This window comes from Saccopteryx bilineata, chromosome 3, assembly GCF_036850765.1.
Source record: "Saccopteryx bilineata isolate mSacBil1 chromosome 3, mSacBil1_pri_phased_curated, whole genome shotgun sequence".
Taxonomy (NCBI): domain Eukaryota; kingdom Metazoa; phylum Chordata; class Mammalia; order Chiroptera; family Emballonuridae; genus Saccopteryx; species Saccopteryx bilineata.
The window spans coordinates 196,241,441-196,260,036 of record NC_089492.1 but is presented as its reverse complement, the minus strand read 5'-3'; the positions used below and the strand labels follow the sequence as shown (position 1 = coordinate 196,260,036).

General features: G+C 45.8%; 2 protein-coding genes across 7 annotated transcripts in view; both read left to right on the top strand.

Annotated features, from left to right (window-relative positions):
* RIPK1 (receptor interacting serine/threonine kinase 1) overlaps positions 1–10,381 on the top strand; it is a 57,582-nt gene extending 47,201 nt beyond the window's left edge. For all 6 annotated transcript variants that reach the window (XM_066268504.1, XM_066268503.1, XM_066268502.1 and 3 more), the window contains 4 exons: positions 1,246–1,336; positions 2,202–2,750; positions 4,224–4,370; positions 6,479–10,381. In XM_066268504.1, coding sequence (XP_066124601.1) covers positions 1,246–1,336; positions 2,202–2,750; positions 4,224–4,370; positions 6,479–6,765 — 1,074 coding nt within the window. In that variant the 3' untranslated portion in view covers positions 6,766–10,381. The remainder of the gene's footprint in view (positions 1–1,245; positions 1,337–2,201; positions 2,751–4,223; positions 4,371–6,478) is intronic.
* Positions 10,382–13,280: 2,899 nt separating this feature from the next.
* The window catches only part of BPHL (biphenyl hydrolase like), a 47,981-nt gene continuing 42,665 nt past the window's right edge, over positions 13,281–18,596 (top strand). The window contains exon 1 of the mRNA XM_066268501.1: positions 13,281–13,411. Within this exon, the coding sequence (XP_066124598.1) occupies positions 13,299–13,411 (113 nt within the window). The 5' untranslated portion in view covers positions 13,281–13,298. The remainder of the gene's footprint in view (positions 13,412–18,596) is intronic.

Sequence of the window (18,596 nt, the reverse complement as noted above, 5' to 3'; positions counted from 1 at the left end):
TATTTTGTTGCCCATGCTTTTAGTGTCATATCCAAGAAATTACTGTCAAATCCAGTGTCTTGATGCTTTTCTCCTATTTTTTTTTCTAATATACTGCTTACAAAATTTAGGGGATATTTCAAATTGAATATAAAGCAATAAACAAAAGCATTTGATATTTTTTATTATTAAACAAGAACATCAGAAAAGCAAATGACAAGTCAAAGAAAATTGTTCAGTTATGCAAATGAGATGCAAAACCAACTTTTATTTCATTGGTGAAAGTGCACTATACAAAAGGCTGAAAGTACTGGAGAATCTGCACGTTCCTTGATCCCCTAATTTTTTGAGCAGTGTAGTTATATAATGTTAGCTCTTATGCTTAGGTTTTTGATCCATTTTGAGTTAATTTTTGTATATGTTTAAGGGTAAGGATCTTACTTCATTCTTTTATATGTGAATATTCAGTGTTCCCCCATTGAATGGTCTTGGCACCCTTGTCCACAATAAATTGACCATATATGTAAAGGGATATTTCTGGGTTCTTCATTGTGTCTTCTTGGACTGTTTGTCCTTAGGCCAATACCACACAGTTTTGATTACTGTACCTTTGTAGTGAGGTTTTTTGTTTGTTTGTTTGTTTTTTGTTTTTGGGTTTTTTTTTGTTTGTTTGTTTTTGTTTTTGTATTTTTCTGAATCTGGAAATGGGGAGGCAGTCAGACAGACTCCTGCACGCGCCCAACCGGGATCCACCCGGCATGCCCACCAGGGGGCGATGCTCTGCCCATCTGGGGCGTCGCTCTGCTGCAATCAGCCATTCTAGTGCCTGAGGCAGAGGCCACAGAGCCATCCTGAGCGCCCAGGCCAACTTTGCTCCAATGGAGCCTTGGCTGCGGGAGGGGAAGAGAGAGACAGAGAGGAAGGAGAGGGGGAGGGATGGAGAAGCAGGTGGGCGCTTCTCCTGTGTGCCCTGGCCGGGAATCGAACCCAGGACTCTCGCACGCCAAGCCGACGCTCTACCACTGAGCCAACCGGCTAGGGCCTGTAGTGAGTTTTGAAACCAGAAAATGTAAATACTCTTAACTTTGTTCTTCTTTTTAAAGATTATTTTGGCTAGTGGGGCAAAACATTTATTTTTATTTATTTTTTTGATATTGACTGTTTGTAGCTATGTGAAATTTCTCCCTTCTGAAATTTTGTAATAATTTCCTGCAACTGACTGTCTTCTGCTATCTACTAAAATATGTGTTTTGCTCTTTGTTATAGAACAAGTGTCCTGAACAAAGTGAACTTGTGAAAAGAATGCAGTCTCTCCAAATGGATTGTGTAGCAATACCTCCAAGCAGGTCAAATTCAGGTAACTTATACTCTGATCAAAAAGCTGCCTGTTAACTTATTCACCCATTCATGCAATCAGCTCTCTAAAATACTGTTCGCAACCAAGTGAGAAACAGAAGAAGCTATAAAATGTAACATCTGCCTTAAAGGAATTTATATATATTCGGAATCAAGGTACATATATTCTAAATGTTAAGTAGCATTGAGTTCACCAAAATCATAAAGTTTCTGAAACGCAAGAGTCCAATATGTCTGATAGGGAGAAAGTGATAGTTCAGGAAAAGGAAGGGGGTATGTGAGGGAGCAAAGTCCTTGAGAAGGTGAGAGATGACTAGACTCGGAGTACAAGCATAGTGGTTGGTCTCAGGTTCAAGCAAGGATACTATTTTTCCCTCACAACAAAAGGGAAGACAGAGTACAGGGTTTTGAATCAACTTAGCTATCTATTCAGGGACCAATCACTAAACCTCTTAAACTTGATCCATCAAATCATGGTCATTGCCCTGCTCATACAGAGTGTTTAAAGAGTGGAAGAATCCCTGGAAAGTGATTAGCACAGAGCGACTGCTCCTAGTTTCCAACCCTAGTTACCAACCAAGGAGACAATTGCCTTCTCTACTGCAACACAATCCCTTTCTTCCTTGGTCATTCCTGTGACACCGCTTTTCTGTCGCTTGGTATACTTTCCTTAGCGCTCTCTCACTGCTACACAGGGGCCCCTACTGGTTACATGTAAAAGAAGAGGACTATCTAAAGAATGCTTTTCACTTGTTCTCAAAGTTTTCAGTGTTACTCTGAGCTACAGATTCATTTTGGGGCTCAGGCTTCATTTTACTTTGTAGTATGTGACGGAACTTTCTCCAGTGTCCATCATTTTTTCTCAGCCACAGAACAGCCCGGTTCCCTGCATAGTTCCCAGGGACTCGGGATGGGTCCCGTGGAGGAGTCCTGGTTCGCCCCCTCTGCAGAGCACCAGCAGGAGCAGAATGAGCTCACCCTGCAGAGTAAACTCCAGGAGGAGGCCAACTACCATCTTTTTGGATGTCGCATGGACAAGCAAACAAAACAGCCTGCGCGGAGTGTCGCTTACAGCAGAGAAGAGGAGAGGAAACGGCGGGTCTCCCATGACCCTTTTGCACAGCCAAGGTCTTATGAGGCTGTTCAGAACCCAGGGGTCAAAGGCCTGGCTTCTTCCAATGCAGCCAGTCATGGTAATGCAGTCCACCAACCGGATGGACTGACCAGCCCACCCCAAATACTCGTCTGGAACAATGGATCGTATGATCTGCATGGTTATCCGGGAACAGTAGGTGCCGGAGTTTGGTATGGGATAAATCCCAACCATATGCCAAGCCAACATAAGACTCCAGTGCCTGAGACCAACTTACTGGGAAACACACCCACAATTCCATTCATCTCCCTGACATCAAGAGGTAAACAGGCCTTTCAGTCCAACCTTATCTTTATTTTCCTCTGAAAATAAAACAGCTGTCGTAGACTATAAGGTAACCAGAGGCAAGTTGTTCAGTCCTCAGCTGCCAGATGGAACTTGCCACCATGGAGTAGTCTCCATCAGACCACTTGGCTTGGGCATATTTCAGTTTGGGTAGGATTTGGTGCATCTGCCTACAAGTGTTGGTTTATAGGTTTTTGTAACTAGTAGGCATCTTTCATTCTCACCTGAATCACAGCACTCCTATTATACCCAATCTCTGATGCAAGTATCTTTTACTTGCTTGCTGTTTTTTGAAGGTAAGAAATAAGTTTTGGATATTTTTACTTATCTTCCATAGTCCAAAGACTACCACTTGTGATGAAAAAAACCACATTGTCAGGTTAGCATCACCATCATCCAATTCTAGAACTTTTTATCTTCCCAAACTGAAACACTATACTCGTCAAACAATAAGTTTGATAAGTCCCCATTCTTCTCTTTCCTCCCGGCCCCTGGCAACCAACCTTATACTTTCTGTCTGTGAATTTAATTACTGTAGGTACCTCATATCAGTGAAATCCTACAGTATTTATCCTTACTTTACTTAGTACAATGTCCTAAAGGTTCATCCATGTTGTAGCATGTGTTAGAATTTCCTTCCTTTTTAAGGCTGAGTAATATTCCATTGTGTGTGTATCCTTTCATCTACTGAGGGACACTAGAATGGCTTTCACTTTTTAGCTGTTTTGAATAATGCTGCAAGGGGGTATAAATACCTGTTTGAGAATCTGCTTTCAATTCTTTGGGGTATATACTCAGAAGTGGAATTGCTGGATCATATTGTAATTCTATTTTTAAGTTTTGGAGGAACTGTCATACTATTTTCCACAGTGGCAGCACCACTTTTTATTCCCACCACTAGTGCACAAGGGTTCCAGTTTCTCCATATCTTGTCAATACTTGTTATTTTCTGTTTTTATAATAGTTGCCGGCCCTGGCCAGTTGGTTCAGTGGATAGAGCGTCAGCCCAGCGTGCGGACGTTCGGGTTCGATCCCCGGTCAGGGCACACATGAGAAGTGACCATCTGCTTCTCTCCTCCTCCATCTCCCCCTCTCCTTCTTCCCCTCCCGCAGCCAGTGGCTCAGTTGGTCTGAGCATCAGCCCCGGGCACTGAGGATAGCTTGATTGGAGCATCAGCCCCAGATGGGGGTTGCGGGTGGATCCTGGTCAGTGTGCATGTGGAGTCTGTCTCTATATCCCTTCCTCTCACTTAAAAAATAATAATAATAGTTGCCATCTTAATGGATGTGAGGTGGTTCAGCCATAATTTAAAAAGAAAACCTTAGAGGGTGGCACAGAATAAATAAATTAACTTAAACATTTGGAGTAAAGCCTTGCCCCTTTCTGTGTTATATTTCTCATCATATTTCCAACTTAGGTGTACTTATCTGTGTATTTATCTCTATTCAGATGAGTCTGCAAAATGTTGCATGTCCAACAGTACTGGCATTCAGATTGGAGACCATAATTATATGGAGATTGGTATGAGCTCGCCATCACTGGACAGCACGCACATGAACTTGAAAGAGCCATATTCTAAGTATCTAGAAATCTTTGGTAAGATGCCCTTTAAGGACCCATTGTCTAGTAACCTTGAGCTTACTTGTGGAAAAGGATATAGTGGAATCCTAAAACTTGTCTGATTATTCTCTTTGAAAGTTGTCCCATCTTTCCTCTTAAAAATCTCTGAGCAATTTCTGTATAATTTCTTTGTAGTTTATTTATGTTTAATATGGGGGAAATTACAATATTGAATTCATAGATTGTTGTGAAAGTTAAATGAGTCAATATGTATAAAGAGCTTACAGGCCCTGGCCAGTTGGCTCAGTGGTAAAGCATTGACCTGGCATGTGGATGTACTGGGCTTGATTCCCAGTCAGAGCCACACAGGGGAAGTGACCATCTGCTTCTCCAGCCTTTTCCTCCCTCTTCTCTCTCTTGCTCTCTCTCCATTTTCCCCTTCTGCAGCCATGGCTCAATTGGTTTGAGCAAGTTGGCCCAGGTGCTGAGGATGGCTCCAATGGAACCTCTGCCTCAGGCGCTAAAAATAGCTAGGTTGTGGAGCAACAGAACCTGATAGACCCAGAGCATCACCCAGGAGGGGGCTTGTCAGGTGGATCCTGGTCAGGGCACATGCAGGAGTCTATCTCTATATCTCCCCTCCTCTCACTTAAAAAAAAGAGCTTAGAACACTGCGTGCAACATAGTAAGATCTATAAAAGTGTTATCATCATTAATATTACTACTCAGACCTGGAAGAGATAGCTCCTTCAGGTCTCCATCAAAAAGAATTTTGTAATTCTTGGGACACTGTGTAAGCTATGGGACACGATGCCCTCAACATCACCTCCATAATTAAAATGAGGAATTCCTCTTACAGGGTTCCACTATGCAGGCTCATCACATTAAATCCCAAAACACAACCTGGGAAAAGCAGTCATGGCCCAAAACAATGTGATTTAAGGACCCAACTTCTTGCCTAACCATAGGATTGGCAAATTTTTTCTATTAAGGTCTAGATAGTAAACATTTTAGGCTTCATTGGCTCTGAGGTCTCTGTTGCTACTACTCAGCTCACATTGTAGGGCAGTAGCAGCCACAGACAATAGCACATGGATGGCCATGTTCCAGTAAAACTTTGTTTACAGAAACAGGCTGCAGGCCAGCTTTGGTCCACAGGCCATAGTTTGCCAGTCCCTGGTCTTGCCCTTTAAAATACCTAGAGCAGAGGTTTCTATATTTGGAAGACAGAGATATCTTTCAGAAGCTGATGAAACCCAGGGATCCTCTCCCAGAGAGGTATTGACAAAGTTTGTTAAATATCTTGGGAGGTTTCTGGACGACTGATTTCCAGTGGTGATGATAAAAGCCGCATCATGGGTGAGCTGAGGAACGGCTTGGGGTTGAGGAGCAAACATGAGATGTCTTTTTTCTTATATTTAGCTCACTAAAGTAGAATGAAGATCAAGGAGTGTGGTTTGTTTGTGGTGGCTATTTTATACTAGTTTTCTTTTTCATGATTTTTGTGAAGGCCTAAGGGGAAAGAACCAGTAGAAAGAGAGGTTATGGCTGTAGAAGAGAGGCAGCGGTTGTGCAGGAGAGGAATGAGTCTGGAAATAGACCTTGAAGAGCATAGGTGCTTCGTCCCTTAAAGGACAGGAGAAGGCCCTGTAATTGACTAGGTAGGTTTGCACTTGATGAGCTCAGTTTCCCTGATGAACTAAGAGGAAAGTGACCTGTTGCATGAAGGGCATCAAGAGTTAAGGGACCGTAACTCTGGACAGATGTAAGTGGAAGATGCCCAAAAGGAAAAAATAATGGTATTTTTCCCATCTATATCAGGAAGGTCTGATATAAATAGGGCCTCTGGCTGAGGTTGTATAAAACAGCCGAATAGTCAGGCAGAGGTTTTAATCCCAAAACCATCAGCTGTGGCTCAGAGATGCATCTGCTAGGAGGAAGAGGTTCCTTAGTTAAACTCACAAAAACTTCTCCATTGGGCTAGCAGACATGTAAAATATCATCCAGTGAGTCAACAGCTATATAATTAAAGAAGTTCTCTCTTTCACTGTACACCAGGTCCTCTTCACTTCATACGAGTGTTGGAAACTAGAGTGTTCAAATGAGTTGCAGCTTGATGCCTTCTTGTCTTTTCTTTTTGGCAGATAATACCACTAGCCTGACTGAAAAACACCTGGACCCGGTCAGGGAAAACCTGGGGAAGGCCTGGAAACCGTGTGCCCGTAAGCTGGGCTTCACTGAGTCTCAGATTGATGAAATTGACCACGACTATGAGCGAGATGGATTGAAAGAGAAGGTTTACCAGATGCTCCAAAAGTGGCTGATGAGGGAAGGCAACAAGAGGGCCACGGTGGGAAAGCTGGCCTATGCACTGCACCAGTGTTCAAGAATAGACCTTCTGAACTGTTTGATACATATCACCCAGAACTAACTTGTAGAAGCTTTGGTAGCATGGAGTAAACGCCTCACTTAGTTAGCAGTTCGCTGAATGTGTGCTGCCTCACATCGTCCAGACTTCTTTCCTGATCTGGGTTCTGTGTCTGCATAAAATACTACTTCTTGAATTTCATAGCTGGACAATGGGGAAGAAATCTATAGCAAACAACTCGCTAAACGAGAAGACCTATTAATGGCCGAGCTGGAATAGAAAAAGGAAGCCTAATTGGGTTTTGAAAGTAAAAGAAGAAATATTTGAGAAAGATCGTTTTCTTTCACTTTATCCCATAACGTTCAGATACGCTCTTCATTCAGTTTCCTGGAATTTTGTTTGAGCAAGGAAAAAAAATTCAGAGAATGTAAACTAGATCAATTTTTTTTATTATTTTGTGCTTTCTCCACATAGACCCCTGTTATAACCAAAGTAGAGAAAAATTCTAAGTTCTCTTCAAACAGTATTTTTTTTGGTATCATAACCACAGTTCTTTCCAAAATTATAGGGTCTGTTAATTTCATTATTAAATGCTGTATCCATCACTACAGGCTTTAAGAATCACATGAAGTCTCCACTCCATAAGTAACTGAAAGGATTGCCTGATCAGACAGTGGTGCAGTGGATAGAGCATCAGCCTGGGATATAGGAGGACCCAGGTTCAAAACCTCGAGGTCGCCGGCATGAGTGCAGGCTCACCAGCTTGAGCAGTGTTGCCGGTTTGAATTTGGGATCATTGATAGGACCCCACTGTCACTGGCTTGAAGCCCAAGGTCTCTGGCTTGAGCAAGGGCTCAGTGGCTCAGCTGGAGCCCCTGGTAAGGCACATATGAGGAAGCAATCAATGAACAGTTAAGGTGCCACAACAAAGAATTGATGCTTCTCATCTTTATCCCTTCCTGTCTGTCTGTCCCTCTCTCTGTCTGTCTCACTAAAAAATATATAAATAATTTTTTTAAAAAAACTGAAGTGCCCTGGCTGGTTTGCTCAGTGGTGAGAGTATCAGCCCAGCATATGGATGTTCTGGGTTTGATTTCTGGGTCAGGTCACACAGGAGAAGTGCCCATCTGCTTCTCCACCCCACCCCCCTCACTTCTCTCTGTCTCTCTCTGTCTCTCTCTCTCTCCTCTCTCCTTCTCTCTCTCTCTCTCTCCCCCTCTCCTGCAGACATGGCTTGATTGGAACAGATTGGCCTTGGGCGCTGAGGATGGCTTCATTGCCTCAACCTCAGGCGCTAAAAATAACTTGGCTGCAAGCATGGCCCAAGATGGGCAGAGTATCGCCCCTAGTGGGCTTGCCATGTGGATCTCAGCCAGGGCACATAAGGGAGTCTGTCTTTCTGCCTCCCCTTCTCTCACTGAATAAAAAAGAAAAGAAAAACAAACTGAAAGGATTTTAAGGTGTACTAAGGTGGAAAAAATAGATAACAAAAATATCACAATTTCTCAGGCATGTGTTGCAATAAATTGCTACTGATTGTGACAACTACAAAAACTTTTTTTTTTATTAAGTGAGAGACAGGGAGGCAGAGACAGACTCCCTCGTGTGCCCTAACCGGGATCCACCTGGCAAGCCCCCTACCTTACTTTGCCTGTCCAGGCTGCTGCTCCATTGCAGAGCCATTTTTTAGCACCTGAGGGGAGGCCATGGAGCCATCCTCAGTGCCCAGGGCTATTTTAGCAATGGCTGTGGGAGGGGAAGAGAGAGAGAATGGGGAGGGGTAGAAAAGCAGATAATCACTTCCCCTGTGTACCCTGACCAGGAATCGAACCCGGACTTCCATCCACGTGCTGGGTCGACACTACTGCTGAGCCAACCAGCCAGGGCCTACAGAAACTCTTAAGTTTTTAGTCTTTCTGGCACTTTAGGCACTTTCCCAACCAGTGTGCCCTGAAGAGGGAGAAGGGTTGCAGGTAGTATTATTATCTTTACCTTGGCTGTGACTGGTACCTCAGGGTTGATCCCTGTTGAACAGCTCCCCACTTTACCTCAGGCTGCTGTGGAAATACTTCATTTTTTCCTGTGAACTATAACCTAAAGAAAGGACAGCTTCGGAGTCTTCTAATTGTGCCTCAGCTCTCAGCCTTTCAAAGCCCACATGAATGAGTGAAGAGACTAGCAGACTGAAGCTAACCGGGTGATCTCCCATCACTGCCTGAATTCTGCTAACCAGAGAGGGCAGGCTATTCTGCATAGCCCTCCTGGTATGGTGTGGTCAGCCAGGCTGTCAGAACAGACGCTGGTGTCTGGTGGGTTAACAGTATTATTGGTTCTGAGTCTACACCTCTGGCCCCAGCAGATAAACATACACACACATACCCACCACCACCACCACCATGATGTGGGACTCCAAGCAGAATTTCTCAACCTCAGCTCTGTTGGCATCTTGGGCTGGATAATTCTTTGTTGTGGGCAACCATCCTATGCATGGTAGGTATTTGGAAACAAACCTGGCCTCTGCCCACTAGATGCCAGTAGCACCTTTCTCCCCTCCTTCCATCCCCAGTCATGACAAGGATTGCCAGGCACTCTCTGAAAGGGTACAATTGCCCGTCGAGAAGGGCACTGTTATAGAGTAATGAGCCTCAGTTTTCTTATCCACACGAATGCTCACTGCTTAGTCACCACACAGCACTGACCATAGGGACTAAAAAGCCAACTGGGGTAAAGAGTCCCAGGCTTTGCTAGTGGGGGCTAGATGACTTCTCTATTTTTGTCTGTTGTAGATTAGAGTCCCCCCCCCATTTTGTTGAATTAATTAGGATGACTGGTAAACAAAAGTTATACAGGTTTCAGGATGGCATCTTTTCTAAATGTATCCCTTGTACCTCTGTTTTAACAGTGTTCTAAAAATCCTTAACTTCTGAAGAGATTGCATAATCAATGTTAAGATGCAAAAATGGAAAGTGTTTTAATTGACTTTTATAAAAATAAAGTTTTGTACCTTAAATATATAGGCCAGTGAAATTATGTATTTGTATAAACAAGACAGTTCAGGGTTCCACACTGTGACTTCACCCCCAAGGCTGGCAGTTCCTATACATACTCCTCTTTTCCCTGCCGCCCTTGGCAGGACAGGGAGCTGGCGGGAGAAAGTGGAGAAGCTTGATTGCCAACAATGTGTTTTGCCTCGGGATGAACTCGCTGCCCTGTAAGCCTGGGCGTTCTGTCCTTCAAACACATGTTAGAGGCCTGTCCTTCAGCCCCTGCCTGCTAAATACTGGTCTGAAAAGAGTCACATTTGTAGCTGAGCAGTTCCAGTACAAGGCCCAAGTGCCACAAAAACAGCAGTCTTTGGCAGAAACCAAGTGAGATGACGTAGACTACAAAATGAGAAAGAAGAGTATCCACACTTGGTTCCACAAAAGATACTTAGACCCTGAGGTTACCACTGGTAAATAAGACCAGCCTGTCCAGCTCAGTCTTACTTGGCAGATTGCCCACTGGTTGCTATGGTCATACTTGTTGCTTTGGGTCTAGAATATGAAGTTAGGTATTCAAAAATAAGAACAATCTTTTCTTACAGAATGTTTGAAATCGTATTTTGCTGAATATTTTAGTGTGTTATAGAGAATAATTTTTGTAATACTAATGTAAATAAAAAGAGGTGTTTATCTGATGATTGCAGAGGCTTTGGCTCACAGAAACATCACTGAAGGGCAGTGCTGCTCCAGGGAATGCTATGATATTATTACAATCCCCACAAAGGGCTCTGAAATCAAGCAGACTTAATCCCCTCTGCCACTCTTTAGCTCTGTACCTAGAGCCTGCTTCCTCATCTATAAACAGAGAGGGGAAAGTTCATAAGGTTGATGTGAGGAATAAAATAAGATAATGTATCATAAGGTGCCTGGCACAAAAATAGTTATTTTGTAAACTGCACACTTGTGTTATACATAGAGGACTAGTTCTCAAGTGTGTGCTTTAAACTGTGGCACCAATAACTTAAAACCTCACAGTGCTACCCTTTTGCTTACCAGTAGGATGACTGGTATTAAAATTATAGACAGCTGGCCCTGGCTGGTTGGCTCAGTGGTAGAGCATCAGCCTGGCATGTAGGAGTCCCAGGTTTGAATCCTGGCCAGGGCACAAAGGAGAGGCGCCCATCTGCTTCTCTACCCCTTCCCCTCTCCTTCCTCTCTGTCTCTTCTCTTCCCCTCCCGCAGCCAAGGCTCCATTGGAGCAAAGTTGGCCCAGGCACTGAGGATGGCTCCATGGCCTCTGCCTCAGGCACTAGAATGGCTCTGGTTGCAGCGGAGCAACGCCCCAGATGGGCAGAGCATCACCCCCTGGTGGGCATGCTGGGTGGATCCCGGTCGGGTGCATGCGGGAGTCTGTCTGACTGCCTCCCCATTTCCAACTTCAGAAAAATACAACACACCCACACACACAAAAAAATTATAGACAGCTATTTTTATAACTCATCATCTCTGACAAGAAATCCCCATCAACACTTCAGGAAAAAATTAGGAAATGTTGACCCCACCACCACTAGCACCAAAGATTTGTGAAATTCAAAAATGACAGTAAGTGGAAATACATATTTTCTTTCTATGCAGGAAACTTGATGGGATAGATTTATGTTGAAAGCCAAATATAAATATTTTTGCATATTCCATAGTTAAGCCAAACCTGCCTTTACTGCTCAAGAAATTCCAATGGGCCAGTGAGGACACTGCAGGTAACAAAACTTTCCGTGGCTGTAACTCTTAAAACACTGTTGTTCTCTTGGAGGAGAAGTTATGTAATACACAAGGAGCTGCTGTCATCTTAAATAATTCAAGTCAAGGCAAAATAGCCACAGGTCTGCCAGTTATTTCCAATTAAGGTAAGGCATCATAGCAGTCAGATTTAAAGGGGTGTTGTTTTTCTCCACTGATCTCCAAGTCCAGATGCTTGTAACCTTTATAAAGCTTAAATTATGGTCTTGAAGAAAAAAAAATTTTATGTGGTAAAATACACATAACATAAATTTACCATCTTAACCATTTTCAAATGTACAGGCTTAGTGGCATTAAGTACGTTCACATTGTGCTACCATCACCACCATCCTCCGGAACTTTTTCACCTTGTAACACTGAAAGTCTGTCCCTATTAAACACAAACTCTTCGTCCCCCTCCCCCTAGCCCCTGACAACCACCAGTCTACTTTCTTTTTTTTTATTACTATTAAATTTATTGAGGTGACACTGGTTAAGAAAGTTATACAGGTTTCAGGTATACAATTCTATAATACATCATCTGTATATTGCATCATTGTGTGCTCACCACCCCAAGTCAAGTCTCCCTCCATCATCATCTCTTCCCCTTCTACCTTCCTTCACCTCCCCTTTTTGCTTCCTGCAATCCCCACACTGTTGTCTGTCTGTAAATTTTTTTTGTTTAATCCCTTCACCCTTTCACTCATCCTGTTCAACCCCCATCCTCTCTGACACTTGTCAGTCTGTTCTGCATACTTATTTTCTATTTCTATTTTGTTAGTTCATTTTGTTCATTAGGTTCCACATATGATTGAAATTACATGGCACTTGTCTTTCTCTGACTGGCTTATTTCACTTAGCATAATGCTCTCCAGGTCCATCCATGTCGCAAAAGTAAGTGTATGAACTTATCTCCTCTGGGTATCTCCAAGTGTTTGTCCTTTTGTGACTGGCTTATTTCATAGAGCATGATATCCTCGAGGTTCATTGTTATTATAGCACATGTCAGAATTTCCTTTCTAAGGCAAAACAATATCCTATTATATGTATATACATTTTATTTTTACTTTCATTCATTGATAGGCAGTTGGGTTGCTTCCTCCTTTTGGCTATTGTGAATAATGCTGCTATGAACTGGGTGCATGAATATTAGTTTGAGTCCTGCTTTCCACCTTTTGTGGTATATACCCAGAAGTGGAATTGCAGAGCACATGGTAGTTCTCATGTTTAATTTTTTTAAAACTAATGGATATACTATTTCTCATAGCCAGTGCACCACTTTACATTCCCAACAATACACAGGGTTACAATTTCTCCACACCCTGTCAACACAATTTGTGTGTGTTTTTTTAAATAGCCATTCTGATGAGTGTGAGGTGATACAAAGAACAAAACTGTTTTAATCCCATCATCTGTAGAAGCAAATGCATCTGACCCCACCTTCTTAGTCATACTGAGGCTCCCCACACCCGCCGCGCACCGGGTGAGGGCGCGAGGGTGGGTGCGCACCTGCACTGCCAGGTCCCCCGCTGCGTGGGGCCCTCCAGACCCAGTGGGGACGTGCCCATCGGAGCTAGAGCTGGCACCCCAGCAACGGATGATCTGTGCCCGGTACCCGCCAGTCCCCTTTCTGTCAGGCATCAGCAAGAGCCCGACGAACTGAGGGATGGGTAGGCAGGACCCAGCGTGCAGAACAGAACGACCAAGAGCGGCTGCGAGCTTCCCCGGGCTGGCGGCCTGGCGCATGCGTGCCCTCGGACAGCGGGGGAGGGGCCCGGGCGAGCCGGGGGGGAGGGTTCGCGCATGCGCATCCCGGCTCTGGGGCGTCCTGTGACTATGGCGACGGTGCTGGGCGGCCGAGGCGTGCAGCGGCTCCCGGTCCTGCTCTCCGCTCTGAAGTCGCGGCCCTTCTTTCTCTTTCCCCTGGCCCGGCCAGCGGCCGCGTTCGGGTAATGGCACCACTCCCCTGCGGGGGCCCCCGCGGCGAGTACGCGCGCTGGCTGGTGGGGTGAGCTGGGCGTAGGGCTACGGCGCGCTCTGGGCCGGGCGGTGGTGCGGCCGCTGCCTCTGCTGGCCGGCCTCGCACTCGACTTTTGACCACGGGGCGCTCAGGCCGCGCGGGGGCTGCCGCCCGGTGACTCAGAACCTGAGAGGGCTGGGGCTGTGCCGTCGGACGCTTCCTGCTGCAGCCCGAAGGGGCTCGGGAGGGAATGCGGTTGGCTTAGGCACAGCTGCAGGCGGGACGGAGATTGCGACCTCGAACCCAGTCCTCGTGGTCTGTGGCTCTGCCCTTCTCTTAAGGTCTTCCAGCCGGGCCTGACCAGGCGGTGGTGCAGTGGATAGAGCGTCGAACTGGGATGCGGAGGACCCAGGTTCGAGTCCCTGAGTTAGCCAGCTTGAGCGCGGGCTCATCTGGCTTGAGCAAAGCTCACCAGCTCGGACCCAAGGTCGCTGGCTTGAGCAAGGGGCTTCTCGATCTACTGAAGGCCCGTGGTCAAGGCATATATGAGAAAGCAATCAGTGAACTAAAGTGCCACAACGAAAAACTGATGATTGATGCTTCTCAATGGAGAGAGCTCCGTTCCTGTCTGTCTGTCCCTATCTGTCCCTCTCTCTGACTCTCTCTCTGTAAAAAAAAAAAAAAAAAAAATCTTCCTGGCAGTAATCTTCTCCTGTGGCTTACCAGAAACCGACCTAAGAATGCCGGACCTGTTAGTTCTCATAGTAACGGTCCCAAGTCCCAGTCTTCTTCTCTTGGCTGATCTCATGCAGCAAAGAATGACCTTGTGAACTGGGAAATTTTTTTTTTTAATTTATTCAGTGAGAGGAGGGGAGGCAGAGACAGATTCCCGCATGTGCTGGGCAAGCCCACAGAGGACGAAGCTCTGCCCGTCTGGGGTGGTGCACCGATCTCAGTGTCTGAGGTGGAGGCCATGGAGCCATCCTCGGTGCCCGGGGCCAACTCGTTCCCATCCACCCGTGGCTGCAGGAGGGGGTGAGAGAGAGGGAGAAGTGAGAGGAGAAAGGGGAGGAGAAGCAGATAGGTGTTTCTCCTGTGTGACAGGGAATGGAACCTGGGACATCCACATGCCAGGCCCACTGAGCCAACTGGCCAGGGCTGGGATCTGGGAAAATTTAAACTCCTGGGCCTGACTCCCAGAGGTTCTGATGTGAGTCGGTGGGAACAGACACAGACCTTTCAGGCAAGTTCCTAGGAGCAGTAAGACTGCTCCTATTAGGGTTTTGAACCCACTAAAGGTTGAGAACCATCCCCTAAAAAGGCTATTGGGGTTCCATCTGTGCCAAACTTGCACAGGCACATATGCCAGTCTTGTCATCTTCTTGACAAGGTCCTCAACTGCATGGCCCAGGTCAACTATTTGCAGGCAACTATTAGTGAGGTTGAATTTCCCACACTCCTCCTTCTGCTGCTAGCAGATAATCTAGTGCCAACCTGTTTTGGTAGATGGTGTTTCTCATCTGAGTTTGCTGATGTGCAAGGAGGGTTAGGGCTCTCCCAGTCTCATTGGTAATGATTTCCAAAACTGCCTGCAATCGGATAATCTGGTTTAACATATAATGGGGGTGCAGTACCCCCAAGATTCATCTTCTGCCATAGTATTGGATTATCCACTCTGGGGGCCACTCATTATCTTTCCAGTCTCCTATATGGAGTTCTCTCTTTACCCGTTGTAAGGGTTGTGGAGCTGGGTAGCCAAGCAGTTCCCCTGTTTCCAGAGGCAAGAGGAAAAAGGAGGGCTTTATCACACCTATCACACAGATCCCTTCCCAGTTCTTGGGGAGATGGGTATAAGCCCTGTTCCCACAGATCCAGTAAAGTCCAGATGGTGCTATCCAGTCTCTGACCCTGCCTGGGTCCCACCAGGCTCCAATTAGCTCGGGGAATTTGGTCAATGGATTTCTCTCTCTCTGGTTTCCCTACCACACACTCTGCTTAGAGGTGGCATTAAAATACCGTTGTCCAAGGCAAGTCAGTTCTCCAACTAATCCCGTCAGATCTCCTCCTCCTCTGGCTAAGCAGTATTTCCCTATGATAGCATGTTTTAAATCCACTGGCTGTCCTCAGAGGTATGAGGGGTCATTACATTTGGCCTAGCCCTAGTGGGAACTAGTTCCTTGGCTTCCCACGGCCATTTATCCCTGTTAGGGTTCCCTACATACATAGCAAGAGGTGACATTTAGGGAATGGGCTACTCCCTCAGCCATCCTGAAGAACAAATTCTTAGTTGACTGTGGTGGTGGGGGTAGGGGTTCAGTTGCTTCCCTATAAAAGGATTTATATACTTGGAAAGCTTGAGTGAGGTGGTCCAGTACCTGACCTCTAATAACAGTTGGAACATGGGATCTAGCCATCAATGCCACATGTTAGCACTTCTCCAGTCTTCCAATGGGGGTTTAAGGGATTGGTTATGATCAGCTCTAAGGGATTGCACCCCTGGGTGCAGTTTGACAGAGCTACTCCTCTCTTAAAATATACTTATTTTCTTCTGAGGTGTCCTTTTTCCAGGTAGCCTATTGGACACATGATTAATATTCACAGGTTATTTTACAGGGGTAGCTATGAGCACATGTATACTTTTTATTTGCCTTGTAGCTTCTCTCCTAGCCAAGGGACTTAAACCCCTTTCTGTATGACCTATGGCAGCACATGCATCAAAGCTTAAGACAACTTGTTCTGGCTTTCCTTTGACCTTAGTTTCCCTCCCTCCCCAGACTCCAATTATACGAAGCCCCAGAGCAAGGTTCCTCGGGCTTCAGGAGTATGTGGACCAGCCAGCTTCTGGTTTGTGGCTGGAGCAAAGCATGTGGTCCTTCTCAGGGTCAACTTACAAGTATTGGTAGGGTCAGTCTGCTGTTCATGAGGGTGTCTCAACCGGGGCTGCAGGCTTCAGCCACCTGTGGTGAATCCAGGCGGGTATGCCTTCTACCTTGGCAGCAGTGGAAATAATCAGGATTACAGTGTAGGGTCGGAGGGGACCTGAATTCTAATCCTTAACCTACATTTGATTTTCTGGAGAAAAAGTGGACAGGGGCAAACAAACTGATTGGAGCCCTATCTAGCACCTACTTGGATAAGGCACCAGCCACCTGGCCTAATGCTTCTAATTGTCTATGTAGTTCTGTTTCTCCTAATTCTCAGGGAGTCCCTGGCAAACTACATAATATTGGGGGAGCCTATTGTATAATATCTCATAAGGTGAATACCCGGTGTTCTTGGAGGGAGTGCAAGGAATCTCAAACAATATTAGAAGTAAAGTTTGCACCCATTTAAGACCTGTTTCCTAACATAATTTGCTAAGCCCTAACTTCAAGAGTTCTATTCATGTGTTCCACCTTTCCCAAGCTCTGAGCTCTGTATGCTGCGTGAAGCTTCCAGGTGATATCTAATGCTTGAGCTGTTCTTTGTACTACCTTAGCCCCAAAGGCTGGGCCATTGTCAGAGTCTAGCTGAAGTGGCAGTCCAAACCTTGGAATGACTTCTCTGAGTAGTGCCTTTGTTACTGCTCTGGCCTTCTCAGTCTGGGTGGGATAGGCTTCTATCTATCCTGCTTTCTGGTGTCCTTGGCAGTGGATTACTGCTATCTGTTTTGGCTTCTAGACTGTGTCCAGCAGCTGAAGAATTTCTCCTGGATATTTGAGGTCCTTGCCCCGGCAGTCAGGAGCCCTCTTTCCTTATATATGGCTCCATGGACTTGCAGAGTAAGAAAGGCAAAGCAGGAATTGGTAAAAACATTTACTTTATTCCTTTACTGGGCCTGAGTTATAGCAATCAGTTCTGCCCACTGAGCAGAAGTTCCTTGGGGCGGAGGGCCACACCTACACAGTCTCTATTAAAGTCAGTATTGCATATCCTGCTTGCCTTTCCCCTGGTGAGTTGACAGAGCTGCTTCTATCTACATACAGCTCCTTGTCTGGGTCTCCTATGGGTTGATCTGACGCCTGGCCAGCTGGCAGTTATGCTGCTGCTTTCCCTCCTCTACTGGGAGTAGTGTCCACTGGATTTAAAGTGGTACACACCTCTATTGCCAGCCTTGGGTTTTCACAGAGGAAACTCTGGTAATTGGTGAGACAGGTATTTTTGAGCCAACGATGCTCTCCTGTATTCAGCAGAGCCACCACTGCACAAGGCACGCACACCTCCAAGCCCTGTCCCGCAGTCAACCTGTCTGCCTCTTGTGCCAGCACCGCTGCAGCTGCCAAGGCCTCCAAGCATGGCCGCCCCCAGCAACTCTGTTCAGCTCTCTGGAGAGGCAAGCCACTGTCCAGACCACGATCCTAAGTCCTGGGTTAATACACCCACCACTGCTCTGTTCCTCTCTGAGATGTACAGCACAAATGGTTTTGCTAGGTTAGGAAGACCTAGCACTAGGGCAACTTGTGATTCCTTTTTAAGAGTCTGAAAAGCACAGTCCTATTCCAGCCCCCAGTCCGTGGACTCTTTCTCCCCCCTTTTTGAGACTTCATAGAGGGGTTTGGCCAGTACTGCAAAGTTGCGGATTCATAAACAACAGAATCCTACTGCGCCCAGGAACTCCTAACCTCTTCTCCCCCTGTTGGAGAATAAATCTCAAGTTTTTTACTTGCCTTTGGCAGATCTGGGCCTTCTTCTTCAAGACCTTATATCCATTCTTCTCTAGGTGATGTAGAAGCTCGTCCATTCCTCTAGCACATCCTTGGAGAGTCTCATGACCTAGCAACAGGTATCCACATACTGAAGGAGGACACATCTTATGTCCTGTGCAGGAAACTGCTGGAGGTCAAGAGCAAGGGCCTCCCCAGAGATGACAGGAGCCTAGTCTAAGTGTACTGTCCTTTTGCCCCTGTAGCTGGGTCCTCCCAGTGGAAGGCAAACAGCTCCCGGCTTCCAGGAGCCAGTCTTAACTAAAGAAGGCATCTTTTAAGTCCAAGCAAGTGAACCATGAGACTTGAGCAGGGAGGAGTCTTAGGAGTGTATAAGGATTTGGTAGTGTTGGGTGCAGAGTCACTGGTACCTCATTTATGACCATCAAGTCCTGTACTGGCTGATAATCATTGATCCCCAGTTTCCTGACAGGGAGCAAAGGAGTATTCCAGGGTGAATGGCACAAGATAATAATTCCATGCTCATTGAGC